This window comes from Urocitellus parryii, chromosome 9 (genome assembly GCF_045843805.1).
Source record: "Urocitellus parryii isolate mUroPar1 chromosome 9, mUroPar1.hap1, whole genome shotgun sequence".
NCBI classification, from domain to species: domain Eukaryota; kingdom Metazoa; phylum Chordata; class Mammalia; order Rodentia; family Sciuridae; genus Urocitellus; species Urocitellus parryii.
This window is the reverse complement of record NC_135539.1, coordinates 93573963-93593194: the sequence shown is the minus strand read 5'-3', so window position 1 is coordinate 93593194 and position 19232 is coordinate 93573963. Positions and strand designations below refer to the sequence as shown.

The window sequence follows — 19232 nt, the reverse complement described above, 5'->3', positions numbered from 1 at the left end:
TGAAACTCTCATTAACCATCTGTATTCAGAGTAAACCATTCATAACATTTTTTATTATACTATGCTTAATTAAATAACATCATTTATAAAATACCTAAACTATAAATGAGGCTTAAACACATATAAAATTTGAATACGGCAATTATTATTTAATAATGTCATCATTTCTATCACATTTTACAGCAAATTTTAAAGTTTATAAAAGCATTGCACATTTACTTATCTAAAACATGATCTATAATGTGAAATTCACTGTTAGGAATAGCTATTTTGTCCTACTAGAATAATACCGTATGTCCCAGGGACCACTGCTATGGTTTTGATGTGAGATGTTGCCAAAAGCTCAGATGTGAGATAATGCAAGAAAGTTCAGAGATGAAATGATTGGTTTATGAGAGCTTTAACCTAATTAGTGCATTAATCCTCCAATAGTCTAAATCAGGGTGTAGCCAGAGGAAATGGGTCATTGGGGGTGTGCTTTTTGGGTACATAATTTGTCCCTAGTAAGGAGAATTCTTTCTCTGCTTCCTGATGGCCGTGTCCTTAGCCACTTTCCTCCACCACACTCTTCGCTAGCCAAGATGTCCTGCCATACTTCAGGCCCTAAAGAATGGAGTTTGTCATCTGTGGACTGAGACCTCTGAAACTGTGAGCACCAAATAGCTTTTCTTCTTTTAAAATAGTTTTTGTCAGGATGGGCTTGGTGGTACATGCCTGTAATTCCAGTGGCTCCAGAGGTTAAGACAAGGAGGATCACGAGTTCAAAGCCAACCTCAGCAATGGCAAGGAGCTAAGCAACTCAGTGAGACCCTCTCTTTAAATAAAATACAAATAGGGCAACAACAACAAAATTGTTCTTGTCAGGTCTTTTGGTCACAGTAGCAAAAAAGCTGACTAAAATAACCATTGAGAAGTTTCTATTTAATTACTGAATAATTCATACTTCTTCAATCATCTCCTTCAGAGACACTACAATATTCACTGGTTGCATTTTTATTGGTCAGATAGTTAAGCCAGGAAAAATTACTGAGAAAGCAGATAATCAAGCCTATCTTCAGTTTAAAAAAAGCTGTGTGTTATTTTAAGTCTGTAAATTTTGGTTCACTATGGCTTATTCATATTCTAAGTAATAAAGACAAAGACAATAAAGATAAAAATCAAAGAGACCTTCTAATAGGTATTTCCCTCAAAAATTTTTCCGTATTTCATGATTTAGAGAAATGTTTTAGATGGTCAAGGCCTCTAAAGTCTGCATGGCAAAGTGAGATTAACTAAGCCATATTAATTAGAAAAACAACTTTTCTATATTATAATCTTATGGAAAAAGAAGCAGTTATAAATTTAATCAATTCACAGGTTAATGATTTAAACCTAATACAATTGGGCACACAACATTTTAGTCTTTCCTTTTAGAGGCTATATTAAGTAAGTTAACATGTGCCCAGATTAACTTGATAAATCCAAACATCTAATTGTTTTAACTCTCTACAAATCCCCAAAATTAATAAAGAAATCTGTTGAACCAGCAATCTTTTCTCAGACCAATAATTAATGTCAGTGGAACTCAAAGTTTTCTACTAACACAGAATGATTTTTAAACTGCTTATTATTAAACAATACTCTTATAGTACTGTGATACTAGAGCTATTCATGCTTTATTTGACAACCAACCTTCTATCACATCAGAATGGACACAGGAAGCAATGAGCCACCCTACTACTTCCCATTTCCTCCATAAATCAGAGAATTAACTGATCTAGAACTTCCCAAATCCAAGTACTCTATCTACTAAACTGTTGATCAATCCCAATAATCATGAACCTGACAGGTAAAAATCACTACTGACTTTCCTTTCAAATGTTACTATTTTACACAGTATATGAAAATCTGAAAAAATATATCAACTAGCCTATTGCTTCAGGTTGAGAAGTATGGTGCTGGGATAGAGGCTGGTTTAGAAAACTTTTGAGACCTTTCTACATATAGATCCCCCAGTATGGGCACATCAGAATATTTTAGGATGGGGTAGTAGAGGAACCACTTCAGGTTGAGAAACATGGAGCTAGCATTAACATAGGAAGATATTTATCACTTATTAATAATACATATAGAAAGTATTTGAGAAACACGGGAGCTAAGCATTAACATAAATGATGTTTATCGTTTATTAATAATACGTATAGAAAGTATGCTGCAGATAGTTTTAAAATCTTGGAATTATGTTAGAATATAAAAAATTTATTAGTAACATTATTCCCTCAGATCTGTATGTATATTTAAGAGGATTCCTTTGAACTACACTAAAAAAAAAACTTCAAGATTTCTTTAAAACTAAAAAAAAAAAAAAAAAAGATTTCTTTAAAACTGATTTACATAAAACCATAGCCAATAAGATCTATATAGTTTGTTCAAAATCCTTTTTATAAATTTTCATAATACAAATTAATTTTTTTTTCCTATGTAATAGAAATCTAAATCTCTACATCACTGATTATATCAGATTCTTATTTAGAAACTCATTTTTTTGTATTTAATTTAGAAAGTATTCTTTAGGATCACTTTTTTGCCCTCCCCCCATCAAAACAAAAATGATATCTGATTATTTTAGTGTTTTAGTTACAGAAATTTATATGAACATTCATAAAGCTTTGCGGCCAAAGCCAAAACAGGAAAAACAAACAAACAAAAAGCCCCGAAAATATAGGAAAGCAGAGTAGCAATAGCAGAAGCAGGAGCAGCAGCAAAAGCATGCAATCAATGTACTAATACATCACACAAATGTTCACAGCTTCTGCAATCACAGGCAAAAGGCTAAGAGACAGAGGTAGAAGGCATCAGGATGGATACACAAAGTGCAATAGTCTCTTACACGTCTGCCTTTGCTAGCTGGAGTACAGGATGGAGAGCGCTTCAACAGAGAAAGGAGAACACTGCATGTTACAAATATTTACACAGAGAAGACTCCCAATGCCTACTGTATTAACACACCAGTATGTAAACACACATACAAAGCCACTTTTTTTTTTTGATAGATTGAAAGTTTATGTGTTTTCAGGATAAACTAGAGAATGAGACAGTAAAGAAACAGTTGCCCAGACCAGGTACAAAATTTTCACTGGCCCATGCACAAAACAGTGAACCACAAAATAACACTCCATCAAATGATGGACAATTTATTTTCCAAAAGACTGGTAGCAGTAAATTGAAACAGATGACAATAAAAAAGGACCTAAATAATTCTGATTTTTTTTCTGGCAACCACTTAATAAAATATTTAATTAACTAGCCTTGCCTTACACATTTACCTACCAAGTTCTTACCCTTTTTCAAAGATGATTCTGAAAATGATAATAGCTAAATTGGGAATGTTAATATTGATAATGGATTAAAACAAACCTGTCACTTTAACAATACTGTCCATCCTGACTAGAGTAAGCTAAGTCAAAGAGTAGCCTTCACCTTTCTGACATTAAAGAGTTAAGTAATCAGCAAAGAGTAATAATTATCTCAAAATATTTTTCAACTTTTGAAACTTTGTGATGAACACACAGTAGAGCTGCACAAATATGTGTCATATCTAATTATGCATTTTCCTATTTTCAATGCAACTTAACATTTACTGAATGTTTACTAAGTATCAGGTACTATGCATACTTTTTTTAGGTTTATAAGAATTTTTATTATGTTTATAGAAGCAAAACGTTAAAAATCTAAATAATCAATGATTGGAAATTACAAATCTCTTTAAATAATTCATGACTAATAGAACTATGCAATGATTTTTTTTTTTAAAGAGAGAGTGAGAGGAGAGAGAGAGAGAGAGAGAGAGAGAGAGAGAGAGAATTTTTAATATTTATTTTTTAGTTCTCGGCGGACACAACATCTTTGTTGGTATGCGGTGCTGAGGATGGAACCCGGGCCGCAAGCATGCCAGGTGAGCGCGCTACCGCTTGAGCCACATCCCCAGCCCCAGTATGCAATGATTCTTAGGTGAACTTTTTTTGTGTGTGTGGTGCTGGGGATTGAACTCAGGGCCTTGGGCATGCAAAGCAAGCACTCCAACAACTAAGCTGTATATCCCCAGCCCTATGCTATAATTCGTAAATCATGTGATGATACAGGATGATTTTAGATAGTTTACCACAATGACATGTTACATTGTGAATAAAATGGATTTTAAAAATAAAGAATAGTACACAGATCCAACTCATTACATGTTTTTTTTTTTAATATTGATTTTTTAGGTGTAGATGGACACAACACAATGCCTTTATTTATTTATTTATTTTTATGTGGTGCTGAGGATCAAACCTGGGTCCCGCCCGTGCTAGGCAAGTGCTCTATCGCTGAGCCACAATCCCAGCCCCTCATTATATGTTTTTAATTCATATTTCTTGATGGTACATTGTTAGTTACATGTGATTTCAAGATTATTTTTCTTTAACTGTGGTTTTACAGTCAAAATTATATCCATTTAATTTTGTTAAGGGAAGTAAATAAATCAAAATAGATTCTACTACCATGTACAACTAAAAATAAATCGATAATAAATAAATAGATAGATAAATAAATAAAATATAAGTACAAAACAATTCAATGTTCCTAGGAAAATTTGGAGAATTTTTTTAAAACCAGACCATCTGAGAAGAATGGTAATGGCATAAGATTGAAGATAAAATTTTCATGATAGGAGTCATTCAAATGTATTATATATAATTCTATAGCATTTAAGAATGAGCTTAGATGTTAATGAAAATGAAGGTGATGATGTAGAATTTTCAAAATCAGAGAACATGGGTTGAGGAGTCTAAGTATTTCATAAGCTTCTCAAGTAACTATGTGGGCTAAACAAAGAGGGAAAAAAAAGAATGTGAAATTCACTGTGCTGATTGATTTGAAGCCAGGATCTTACATAATATAAATATCCTACCCAGGCATTTGTATAAATATTTCAGGAGACTTCCTTAAGTAACTTTCACAGTCTTTTTAAGCATGAAGCAATGCTAACATGGGGTAAAAACTACAGTACTATGCAAACTTTTATAAACAATTGAAAATAAATATCTTACACTAATTCACACATTGGTACAAAAGACATCATCCCAGTAACAATGTAACAGATGATAAAATAGAGATAAATGCAAGGTTTGTATGGGAATCTACAGGATGAATGTTAAATATTTCTATAAGGACCTAAAGGAAGAAATTTATAGATAGGGTCTACAGGAGTTACAGATTTCTGAGAAAAGTAAAAGTTCAAGCACAAGAAACATTACTCAATATTACCAGTTTTTTAACAGAAACTCTGGCAGCTGGGTAAAAATAGCAGCTATTTTTTCTCATAAGAGACTGGGATGGATATTACATTCCAAAGAGTTAATAGCAAACCAGGATTAGAAGACCTGTATGAAAGTTTTTTTCCTTTTTTTTAATCATGTGCAAACCATATATTTTCTAAATTTTTAAAAATTATAGGTGGACACAATACCTTTATTTAATTTTTTAATGTGGTGCTGAGGATCAAACCCAGTGCCTCACATGTGCCTCACTATACCACTGAGCCACAATCCAAGCCCATGTGCAGAGTATGAATAGTACTTTCTGAAATGTTTTCCCTATATAGACTCCTTTAATTCTCACAGAAAATAAGGCAGGCATTATGATCCCCATTTTAAAGATGAAGATAACAGATTAACTTGCCTAAGGTCTTAAAACTGGTTAAGTGGTGAATCTAGAATTCAAACCTTCTCAGTGAGATTCAAACTTTCCCCTAAGTGGTAGAAAATCATGGTCTGCACTTCTAACCTCCCACATCACTTCTTAACCCTAGACAATCTGGCTTCTGCTTTGACCACTCCAATATCAGGGCACTGGTACCCAATTTGTCTGATCTAACCAGCCACCTCTGCTACACGGGATGCCTGCTGAGAGTACTTCCACTCCCTCAGTTTTTTTTACAGGATATTTTCTCTAGTCATTTCTCTCCTTCTCCTTTTGTGCATCTTTTAAAAATTCTTTAATTATTAAAAAAAATTTTAAAACAGGTCTCTGTATGTTACACAGGCTGGTCTCAAACTCCTGGGCTCAAGTGATCTTCCAAAGCCAAAGCTGAGTCTATAGGCACATACCACTGCCCCACGCTAGGCTGCTACAACTTAACTTGTCCAAAATGAAGCTGCCACCTTTCCAAAACTCTTTTAAATCTTTTAATTATTATTACAGATAAGACTAATTGAACCTAAACTCCATGATTCAGAATAGTCATACTGATTCTGGCCCTTTCTTATATCTTCAAACTCATTTCTCATCTATACCTGCTTCATCCTTTTACTTCCTACCTCATATTGTAATTACCTACTTATTTGTCTTTTCCATCAGACGGTCAGATTCTTAAGGACAGGAAATATAATTATTCTTTTGGCATAAATCCTATAAATTTAAAAATTTTCATGAAAGAATGAATTCTTCTGAACATCGTAGGGCTTAATCAAGGTATTTCTCATGACATTTACTGCTTTCTACATTGTATAGTCCATATTATGGTTTAGATAGTAGGTGTCCTCCAAAAGCTCATGTGTGAGACAATGGAAGAAAGTTTGGTGAAATGACTGGATTATGAGAACCTTAACCAATCAGTGAATTAATTCCCTGATAGGAATTAACTGAGTGATAACTGAAGGCAGGTAGGGTATGTGGCTGGAGAAGGTGGGTCACTGGGGGGGGGTGGGGGTGGTAGGCCTTTGGGATGTATGTTTTAACCCTGATGAGTAGAGTGTTTGTCTGTCTGTGTCTTTCTCTTTCTCTCTCCCTACCTACCCCCCCACCCCCTCTGCTTCCTGGTGCCATGTTCCCAGTTGATTTCCTTCACCATGATGTTCTGCCTCCCCTTGAGTTCCTAGGGATGTATTGACCATCTGTGGACTGAGACTTCTGAAATCATGAGATCCAAAATAAACTTTTCCCTCTTAAACTGTTCTTATTGGGTATTTGGTCACAGGAACAACAAAATCTGACTAAAACAGTTTATCACTATATAATTTTTTTTCTAATAATAAAATACGCATTTGGAGGTTTACTTCTACATCTGATCAATCTTTGTATGTATCATTGTGCAGGGAATTCTACTACACATGTAAAAAGTGCCAAAATTTTAATAAAGAAACCTTTATCTTTTGGCCCTATGTTCTAGTGTCTTAGAATAAAATCATGAAAAGAGTAAGAATATCTCAAAGTAAATATTATACTAAAAACAAGTAAAAATGTCTCTCAAAATTATCTTTTGAGTAAGAACGACAATATATTTTCTAAACTGGCATTGTGTAAAGCTAATAATGATACTAATCACAACAGCAATAGTTTCTTACCACATTAGAAGGGTTTTCCCTAAAATACAATTATAAGAAAATACCCAGAACCCCACATATACCCTCCAAGACCATGGTTTTATATAAACACTACTGCTAAAATTTGGTTCATGGCAAATGCTGCAAATCAGCAACCTGACTTAATTATACAATTGCATATATCTTTGTCTATGAAAAACCCACAAGAACTTTAAGGCTGAATATACAGGTAAATGTACAAGCAAAAACCAAAACAAAAAATCAATCTTAGGGACACGAAATTTAGTTGATAGTTTTAAAGGTTCAGTTAATGAATGAATCCTGAGAGTTTTATTTAATAAATACCAAAGAAATAAGAGGTAGACTATGTAGTCATGGTATTTGTCCCCTTTAGATTGGCTAAATATATTACATGATATATAACAAAAATATAAAATAAAATATGTACAATTAAATAAAACATATAGATTAAGCATCCCTAATCAGAAAATCTGAAATCTGTTTTTTATTTTAATATTGGAGGATTTGGGATTTTTAGATTAACAAAATCTAAAAATTGGAAAGGTCTATGTGAACATTTCAAACCCCAAAAATTCTAAAATCTGAAATACTTCTGGTCCTGCATATGGTGGACAAGAGATGCCCAACCAGTATTGCCTAAACTTGGGGAGGACCACAAATGATAATCTTCTGAAATATGAGAACTCTCAGTTGAATTATACTGAATATGTGGATCAAAGTTAAAATAAGAAGTGAAGGAGAAAATTTTAGGAATGCTTTAATCTCTTAGGAGTAGCCAGCCCTAATTTCTGTCATAGGTTTAAAGAAAACTTTACAATAAATGTTTTAAAAATGTGTTCTTCTGTCTGATGTGCATGTGGTAAGAATTTGTGCCCAATTAGTAGGCTCTCTATTCACCTCACTGATTGTTTCTTTTGCTGAGAAGAAGCTTTTTAGTTTGAATCTATCCCATTTATTGATTCTTGATATTCTTATGCTATAGGAGTCTTGAGGAAGTTGGGGCCTAATCTCACATGATTTTCTTCTAATAGACACAGAATCTCTGGTTTAATTCCTAGGTCTTTGGTCCTTTGGCTTGAATTTTGTGTATGGTGAGAGACAGGGGCTTAATTTCATTTTGTTGCATATGGATTTCCAATTTTCCCAACACCATTTGTTTAAGAGGCTATATTTTCTTCAATGTACGTTTTTAGTGCCTCTGTCAAATATGAGATAACTGTAATTATGTGGGTTAGTCTCTGTGTCCTCTATTCTGAACCATTGGTCTACAAGTCTATTTTGGTGCCAACAGCATGCTGTTTTTGTTACTACTGCTCTATAGTATAGTTTAAGGTCTGGTACAGTAATGCCACCTGCTTCACTTTTTCAAAAAATATTTATTTTTTAGTTTTAGGTGGACACAATATCTTTATTTTACATTTATGTGGTGATGAGGATCAAACCCAATGCCTCATGCATGCTAGGAGAGCACTTTACCACTGAGCCACAATCCCAGCCCCCTGCTTCATTCTTCTTGCTTAGGATTGCTTTAGCTATTCTGGGTCTCTTATTTTTCCAGGTAAATTTCATGACTGCTTTTCTATTTCTATGAGGAATGTCATTGGGATTTTGATAGGAATTGTATTAAATCTGAATAGTGCTTTTGGTACTATGGTCATTTTGACAATATTAGTTCTGCTTATCCAAGAACAAGGCAGATCTTTCCACCTTCTAAGGTCTTCTTTAATTTCTTTCTTTAGTGTTCTGTAGTTTGCATTGTAGAGGTTTTTCACCCAACTTTTGTTAAGCTGATTCCCAAATATTTTATTTTATTTTTTTGATGCTATTGTAAATGAGGTAGTTTTCCTTGTTTCCCTTTCAGAAGTTATGTCACTGATATAAACAAATGCCTCTGATTTATGGGTGTTGATTTGTATCCTGCTGCTTTGCTGAATTCATTTGCTAGTTCTAGAACTTTTCTGGTGGATTTTTTTTGGGTTTTCTAGGTATACAATCATAGAGCACTGATCTCTAGAATATATAAAGAACTCAAAAATCTTAACACCAGGGGCTGGGGTTGTGGCTCAGTGGTAGAACACTTGCCTAGCATGTGTGAGGCACTGAGTTTGATTCTCAGCACCACATATAAACAAATCAATAAATAAAGGTCCATCAATAACTAATAAAATTTAAAAAAATCTTAACATAAAAAAATAACCCAATCAATAAATGGGCCAAGGAACTGAACAGACACTTCTCAGAAGAGTATATACAATCAATCAACAAATATATGAAAAACTGTTCAACACCTTTAGCAATCAGAGAAATGCAAATCAAAACTACTCTTAAGATTTCATCTCACTCCAGTCAGAATGGCAGCTATTAAGAATACAAACAACAATAAATGTTGGTGAGGATGCGGGAAAAAGGCACACTCAATATACACTGCTGGTGGGACTGCAAACTGGTGCAGCCAATATGGAAAGCAGAATGAAGAATCCTTGGAAAACTGGGAATGGAACCACCATTTGACCCAGCTATCCCACTCCTCAATCTATATCAAAGGACTTAAAAATAGCATACTACAAGGACACAGCCAATCAATGTTTATTGTAAAACAATTCACAATAGCTAACAACCTAGATGCCCTTCAATAGATGAATGGATAAAGAAACTGTGGTATATATACACAATGAAATATTATTCAGCATTAAAAGAGAATAAAATTATGGCATTTGCAGGTAAATGGAAGAAGCTGGAGAATATAATGCTAAGTGAAATTAGCCAATACCAAAAAACCAAATGTCAAATGATTTCTCTGATTTAAAGATGCTGATCCAAAATATGCTTTGGGAGGGGGAATTGATGGGAGGATTAAATGAACTCTAGACAAGGCAAAGGGGAAAAAGGGAGGGAGGGGAAGAAACGGAACATAGGGGTAAGAAAGATGATGGAATGCGATGGTCATCAATACTCTAAGTACATGTAAAAAGACATGAAGGATGGGACTCTACTTTGTGTACAACCAGAGATATGAAAAACTATGCTCTATATGTATAATATGAATTGTAATGCATTCTGTTGTCATATATACAAATCAAAAATTTAAAAAAATTTAAAAAAGTGTTCTTCTAATTCACATGTACGATCAATCTGCCCCAGATGTAACTAAAATTATGCTGCCAAGTCTCAAACCTCCGTGACGGGTTATGAGAAAATGTAAAAAGAAGCCGAGGGAGAGAATAAGAGAAAAATCAAAAGATGTGTGAATGAAGGGCAAGAGATATCCTGATTGAAATTAAATCTTTTGGGACATTTTTAGTAATTTTTTCCCCCTTGAGATGGGGTCTCACTATGTTGCCCCAGCTGGCCTCTAGCCTGCATTCCTCCTGCCTCAATTTCCCAAGTAACTGGGATTATAGGGACGTGCAGTAGCCCCTACTTGAGTAAGATTTTGTATGTTAAAACCAAGCTTACATGGCAGCCATTATGAAGTCAACAACAACAAGTGCTGGCGAGGATGCGGGGGGGGGGGGGGGGGGGAGGTACACTCATACACTGCTGGTGATACACTGCTGGTGGGACTGCAAATTGGTGCAGCCAATTTGGAAAGCAGTATGGAGATTTCTTGGAAAGCTTGGAATGGAACCACTATTTGACCCAATCATTCCCCTTCTTGGACTACACCCAAAAGACCTAAAAACAGCATACTATAGGGACACAGCCACATCAATGTTTATAGCAGCACATTTCACAATAGCTAGACTGTGGAACCAACCTAGATGTCCTTCAATGGATGAATGGATTTTAAAATGTGGCATTTATACACAATAGAACATTACTCAGCACTAAACAATAACAAGATCATGGCATTTGCAGAGAAATGGATGGCATTAGAGCAGATTATGCTAAGTGAAGTTAGCCAATCCCTAAAAAACAAATGCCGAATGTCTTCTCTGATATAAGGGGGGGGGGTGACTCAAAATAGAGTAAGGAGGAAGAGCATGAGAAGATTACCACTAAATAGGGAAGAGAGGTGGGAAGGAATGGGAGGGAGAAGGGAAATTGCATGGAAGAAGGAAGGAGACCCTCATCGTTATATAGAATACATGTATTACAATTTGAGGAGAGGAAAAAAAAAGAAATGTCTCACATTAGATTGGGTAGAGAGAAATGATGGGAGGGGAGGGGAAGTGGGGATAGGAAGGACAGCAGAATAAAATAGACATTATTATAGCTATATGTATTTACATGACTGTATGACCAATGTGATTCTGCAACCTGTACACTCAGAAAAATGAGAAATTATACCCCATTTAATTCAAATGTGAATTAAAAAAAAATAAGCTTACAGGACAGGGGATGAAGATCAGTGGTAAAGCACTTGCCTACCATGCATGAGACTGTTCAGTCTCCAATACTACAAAACAAAACACAAAACACAAATCCTTCCAGCTCAGACGGTTGTTTCTCATATATGCCAGAGAATGAGAAAGGAAAGCAGTATGAGGTGCACAAAAACAGATGAACTCAAGAAACACAATCTCTTCCATGCCTGACTTTTATATTCTAGAGCTTTAATTCCTTGATTAACTCCTTCCTCTGTATATCAGAGTTAGAAAATTTCCAAAAAGCAAGTTGAGCACATTTGTATTTGCCAGGAAAGTGGGCAATTTCCATTTTTGTGAACTAGGTCCAAATGAACAGAGTATAGAATTGTTATTTAATAGAACTCAAATGAACTGAATCGAGTAGGACTGCTGTAAGCTTGGTGTGATGCTCTCTGGATTTGTTACTCCTGGGAAGAAAGGAGAGGATGCAGGAGACAAATGAGAAAATCCAGGCCACTGATCTCCACTTGTCTTTCCCCTGTTGGTTACCTAGAGGATGAGACTGGCCTAGTATGGACTAATCAGAGGCAGTCCAGGATTGGATATATGGGATTGAGAGCAAAGATGAGGATAGAAGAGACAACAATTTCCATCAGAAGTCAGATGTTCTATTGCTTTCTTAATAATGGAATACCTTACCCAAGAGACCACTCATTAAAATATTCTCAATTTCTTTCAAAATTAACTCAAACCCTTGTTTATTTGTCCTAATGAATGCTAGGTAGAATATTTTCTTTTCCCCTCAACGGTTGAGAACCCTAACAAAAGCCACTTTTACAAATGGTAGAATGATCTATTTATCCACTCTTACTAATTGGAAAATGTTGTGATAAATAATGGCTAAAAATCACTGGACTAAATATTTTCTAAGGTTTTTTTTTCTCCTTTAAAAGTGACTATTTGTGGCTGGGTCCAGTGGCGCATGCCTGTAATCCCAGAGGCTCAGGTGGCCGAGGCAGAAGGATCACAAGTTCAAAGCCAGTCTCAGCAATGGTGAGTCACTAAGCAACTCAGTGAGACCCTGTCTCTAAATAAAACATGAAATAGGGCTGGGGATGTGGCTCAGTGGTGGAGCACCCCTGAATTCAATCCTCAGTACCAAAAAACAAAACAAAACAAAACAAAAAAAAACAAAGTGACTGTTTGTAAAGAAAGCCCAAATGCCTACATTCTCTGCCTAGTTACTGCTCTCATTTTCCCAGAGGTAATGAGGTGATTCATATTACATACACTACTTCCTGTCCATCAAGGCTACTCTATGTAGAAGCAGGTGACTATACATTATGATTTAAAAAGAAGACAGCCTTCTCTGAACACTTTCTTATTTTGACAAAATTCCAGCATTTATTTGAATTAATAGGCAAAAAATGCTGGGGAAAAATTAAGTGTAAGAGAGTGATTATGTACACTGTAGTAAATAAAGGAATAAGAAGGAGGAAGAAAATGAAAGGTAACTTTGAAGAAGATGCACCAGTGGTAAAATTTGGAAAAATCAGAGAGCAACATGAGGAACCAGTCTTCTAGGGGAAGAAAGGAATGTCAATGATGTACGGACACCCAAGGAAACTTGATTTCTCCCATTTTACTTGATATATACTTTATTCCCTTCTCTCTATATAAGCTCCAGATGCAATTCAGATTTTAGATCTTCAACATAATCATTCCTATAGCAATAAGATAAAAAACAGAAAATAATGAGCAGAGGCATAATATTTTAGATTAATTAAACATTGAAATCTACTTGCTATAGGGAAGAGTCACATATTATAAGCACAACATACACAACATATAACCAGATTTGTAACAAAGAAAAATCAAGATTTCATTTGTTCCCTAAAAATCCAAATGCCTTCAGAAAGGGAGCTATAGAACTTGAGTTTTACACTAAACAGCTTGGATGATGAACCTAGCATATGTCAAAGAATGAATACTACTGTTTAAAACATCTCTCTACCATGACTTTGAGAATGAAATAAATGGATAACTCTGGGAAAGGTGATCATAATTATGAACAAGAAACAAGAGATTTGTGCAATAAAATATACATTAAGAATAGGAATTTTTAAAAAATGGAAGCTTATTGTAGGCTTTCCCTCTGACAGATAAAAATCATTTTTCTGTGGCAATGGGATTCAACAATTCCAAAGGAAAGTATTATAATTCATATTGGTGGTGAATAAAAGGCTGAGTTAAATGAAATTAAATTAATGGACAAGGAAGCTGAAGGGAATAGAGGAAGAGAAGGGAAGCAGCCCATTAAGAATAAGTAAATAATACCAATATTACTGTGGATATTACAGTTTATTTTTAACTCTTTAAACCAGTTAAGGGGATTAATTGCCATTATTATTCCTATCTGTCAAATGAGCAACCTTAAGCAAAGAAATTACTGCTTACATTCTCCAAACTATATACCTAGAAAGTGGAATAGGCAGGACTTGAGCTATGTGTTTCATCAAAACAATGAGAGGATGGAGTTTTAATATTACCTCTTTTAAGAGATGGAGTATAGATCAAAGATTCCACAGGTTTTGTGAACACAGCTCATTTCTACTTTGTCCTAGGAGTTCCTTCGCACTAGCATAAACTTTAGTTGTATATTTAAACTGAGCTTGTATTATTTAAAAGTGGGTAAAGAATAAAGGAGTATACTCCCTAAGGGAAAGTAACAGTGGGAAACGGCTGTGATTCGGGCACTCATTCATTTCATCTGAGGGTCTGGGTGGCAGTGGTAAAGTGTGTCTGAGAACAGAAACCAGCCAGGTACCTGGCAGAGGGATTTCTGAAGATCTTCTTGGAAAGAGCTCATTTATTTGCCAAAATACATATTGCTCTTATGTTTTGCATTCAGAGTTTTTTTTTTTTAAATGCGTGGCAAGAGGATGGAGGCAAGAGTTTCTTAGAAAAATGAAAACGGTTTTCTAATGGAGGGACCTAAGTAATTTACTCAAACTTCCTTTTCATTCTTTCTGAGTAATATCTGTATGGAAATACCCTACTGAGTATTTTAAGAGCAGTTTATAACACGCTGTACCATTGTATATCAAGAGAGTAACCTTTTTGATTACACTATAGAATTAGCCAGAACAATTCTTTTTCTGAGGAACAAGTGTCCACTTAGAATGGAAACGTGTAAGCTCTGGCATCAGTATTTCAAACTTACCAAAAATCAATTTTTTTTGTTCAATAATTTGAAAAAATCCAGATCAACAAGTTCCTTTAATGGAAAATCATGCTAAATACTTTCTAACAATAATATTCTACGTAGGAAAATATAAGAAATTATACATTTAAAGAATATCTTCTGGTTTTATGCATAATTTTGCATTTGAATTAATTGTATTTCCTCATTTCTGCGTAGAACCAATGTTCAACAAGATAACAAAATGCTATATAACAGAATTACTGTGCATTTAATGTGGAATAGAGAAAATGTATAAAACATACAGTACTGTAAAGAGAATGAATGTATCATACACAGTTAATAGGAACTTCCAAATTATTAAATCTATAAAATTAATTTAGGAGAGAAAATGATAATGCAGTCAATTTATAAAGCATTTAGTACAGATGCTAAGTAAAATTATGCTCCCATTAGAAAAGAAATTCTGTCAGCTTTAAAAATAGATTGATACCATCTTATTGTGTTATAATAATATCTATTGGAGAATTTAACTTACAAAAAATGGCAATTTTTTCTGATTATACCATCATAGGTTTATTTTAACCAACATAGAAATAAATAGTAAAGTGCTGAAAACAAAAGGGGAAAGTAAAATAGAAATCATGAAAAATAAAAATAAGCAATTATTTACACATACAGTGACAATAATTAAATAATTCTAGTCTTTAGAATTGTAAAAAATGGAAATAGAGATTTTCCAAAGGTCAAAGCATTTTTGAAGTATATTTTTTACTTTATGTTTAATAATGATTATCCATTATATATAAGAAGGAAGCACATTTTGGCTCACAGATATATTTACAAACGTAGTATTTCTAAAACTGACTGCATTACTAAACAAACTCTTCATATAAATTCACTGATCTCTTTTACTGAAGGATGCATTGGTTTGAAAATCAAAGACTTACGTCATCCAAAAAATCAATCAGTGAGGATGAGGAAGAAGAAAAGGAATCCTATTTAACGAATACAGCAATAAAAAAATAGAAAATATGGATGAAGCAATTTAATAGGAACAAATAATAAATCAAAAATTTTGTAAAACAATTGAAAGGCAAATGACATTAATTCAAATAAATAAATGAGAAAAGCAGTCACTGTCATTGTTTTCAAGAAACTTTCATGATTCATTAATTACTTTTTAGAGTGTTTCTTTTTCCAAAGGAATGAAATATAATTCATACACCATGCCCAAAGTATAATAAAATGAAGCTCATGGCAAATCATTAATAATAAAATTAAATATAAGCACTTATGAAAATAACAACTAAAAGTAAGTAACAGAATCTCTGCTTCTAGTTCTTCCCACCAGAATGTTACTTCTTTGTCAGGGGGACTTGTCACTTTGGGTCACTACTGTATCTCCAGCACTTAGAACAGCTCCTTGCATATAGACACATGATTCTGGTTTGCTGAATAAAAATATTACCAACTTGAATTTTTTGAGACAAAAATATACTTTATAGCATGACACTGATTTTTTTCAGCCAAAAATTTAAATAAGATAAGGAATGACAAGTATTATATAATCACCATTTCATTATTGTGGAATCTGCCTAACAGTGGATGTAATACTTTTAACATGAAGCATTTCTTTATATACTTTTTTAAAAATGAACAGATTTGTAACAAGAAACACCAATACACTATTGTGAGCTTCAAATTTTTCACTTATTTTTTTTTTTACTGTGGCTCTGTACTTTGGAATAAAAAAATGTCAAAATTATTTTAAAAGTTGGGATTTGCTTCTTAGGGAAGTTCAAATGCTTTTAAAACTAACAATGACTTTCATATTTACACCTTTCTTGGATGTTCTGTTAAATACAAGTGTGATTATACTTTCCATAAGAATCCAGAACATATTACTTCCCTATTATGTTGCTGTTTTATAGGATTCTAGAACCTTTTATGTGAGATGCAATAAAACAGTTTTATTGCAAATAAATTTTAAATCACAAAGTGAATTTTAAATTGACTACAAAGGATACTTAAAAAGTTCAGCACTTACTTCAAATTGATCCAGAGCATCGGTAGGCGTATTCAAAAATGCCAAGAAAGAATGCTGTGAGTCTTGGTGCTCTATACCTAGAAAACAGCAGCAACTTTTTTTAAAACTAGAACAATCAATACTAATTTTTATGGATAACCTTTCCTGTCTCAATCTATGAAATCTATTCTCAAATATCATATTTCAAAGCTGATCAATATTATTAATGCTACGTATTTGAAAAGCCAAATTACATTATTTTTTCCTAGACTACCACTCAACAATTAAATAACATCTACTTCTATCAAATATTTGTTCTTGAGTTACTTGTTATGGGATTTCTTTCTTTTTCTATCTGGTACATAATTAAAAAACCCAAATTAAATCTTTTGATAGTCTAGAGAGAATGTAGGTGCTTGTTTATGTGTGATTTTTTTTTTTTTAAATTGGTTGTTCACAACATTACAAAGGGAAAGGTAGCAGAATACAACAATTACTAATTGGGCATTATGTAAAATTGTGGATGTGTAACCGATGTGATTCTGCAATCTGCATTTGGGGTAAAATTGGGAGTTCATAACCCACTTCAATCTAATGTATGAAATATGTTATGTGTGATTTTTATCACCAAATGAGGTTTCTGTTTGAAATACGTGTACCAAGCATACAGCACAAGTATAAGTAATCTTTAATAAGACAATAATGCAGTCATAAAACAAATGTATTTAATTATGAAAAAAAGTTAATCAATCTGACTGCAGGTATTATTCAACTAAAAGAATGATTAATCCAAACTCCAGTTTTTCTCAGATGAATTAAAAAATTCATACATATCTTGTGGCTATGATATTAACTTTAAACACATAATTTTCAAAATAATATTTTTTATTCTTCTTTTTTCTCTGGGTGCTGGGGATCCATGGCCTTGAGCATGCCAGGCAAACACTACTACTAAAGGCACATCCCCAGCCCTCTAAAATACTTCTTAAAACATAAAAATGATGATAAATACTAGGAAGGATAAAACAAGAAAACAAGCAATCACACAATTTTGACTTCTATATCTTTAAGAAATGACATTTTATGTGTTTTCCCATATTATTTTCTAATTATATACCATAATTACCAGATGGGTCAATATGTTCAGAAATTTATTCAGTCAATAAATATTTGTTGAGACTATTACGTACCACTGCCCTAGATTCTGGGGATATAGGTGTAAACAAGGCATTTTTTAAAAAAGTCTTTGTCTTCATTTCATAAATGTCACCTTATAATATTTAAGCAGCTATAATACATTATAACAGTGAAACTTTATTTTTGCAGTAATCAAAATACAAACAATAAAGCTTTAGTTAACACCTCTTCAAAACAATGTGATAAATTTAAGACTTTTCTTTTTCAAGTTTAGGACTAATTTTAAAATGATATAGTCAATGTCATCTGATGTAAATGATACTCTGCACTGGTTTTTTTCCCTATTAAGTTGGCTTTAGGGCCACAAGTGAACCAGGTCTTATGTATTCATTTTTATCTCTTCACTAAAAAATGTTTCTTCTTTTTACTCTTCATTAATTTTTTAAATTGGTTTTAATTTTTAAATACATGACAGAGGAATGTCTACTCTTCATTAATTAAAACCCATTTTAGCATGATAGCTCATGTACCTAATTTGAGTTCCCATTCAGTTTTTGGAGGCTCCTTCTTTCTCTTTTTCAGTAAGGAATTCCACCAACAAAAAATTATTGAACATCAACTTCTTTAAATAGCTTTGTCATGTGAGCTCCTCTATGTGACTGCTCTCTGTATTCCACAACTTTAGATTGGATTCAAAGACCCAACCAGCTTTATCTCTAAGTATGTAATGGCACTGGGGAATGACAGAGAAAGAAGCCCATGGGCTTAATATAAACCCCATTAATTAGTGAAGTATTCAGTGATAGCCTTTATTAGGAAAATGAATTTTTGAAAATTGAATGTAAAATATCCCATTATTTAGAAAAATAACATTATGAATTTATTTTTACTAAACCTTCACATTCTTAATATGTATATTATGGAAAGAAAGTTTAAGAAATGCATGTAATAAAGCTAACAAGCACATCAGCTTCCACAGTAACAGAAAAAATACAAAAGTAATGTTTTCAAGAAAATGGTAATAAATTTGGGAAATCCCATAGGGCCAGCAACATTAAGCATCAAACTAGAAGGCGGCACTGAAATGTCAAAAAATAATTCTTCATTATTATATTGCCCAATTAATAAAAATTAGATTGCTCATTAGTTCTTTCATACATTGTATTCTCAACTCTCCTGAAAGTGAATCC

The 19232-nt window shown here is 33.4% G+C and overlaps 1 protein-coding gene across 7 annotated transcripts in view; it reads right to left on the bottom strand.

The window, feature by feature from the left end:
* Window positions 1-19232, bottom strand: part of Cdc42bpa (CDC42 binding protein kinase alpha) — a 293703-nt gene that overhangs the window by 56828 nt on the left and 217643 nt on the right. For 4 of the 7 annotated variants that reach the window (XM_026405770.2, XM_026405773.2, XM_026405774.2 and 1 more), the window contains one exon: window positions 16927-17003. In XM_026405770.2, the coding sequence (XP_026261555.1) occupies window positions 16927-17003 (77 nt within the window). Of the gene's footprint in view, window positions 1-2869; window positions 2909-16926; window positions 17004-19232 lie in introns of all 7 variants that reach the window. The other 3 variants (XM_026405769.2, XM_026405772.2, XM_026405776.2) reach the window with 1 other exon arrangement.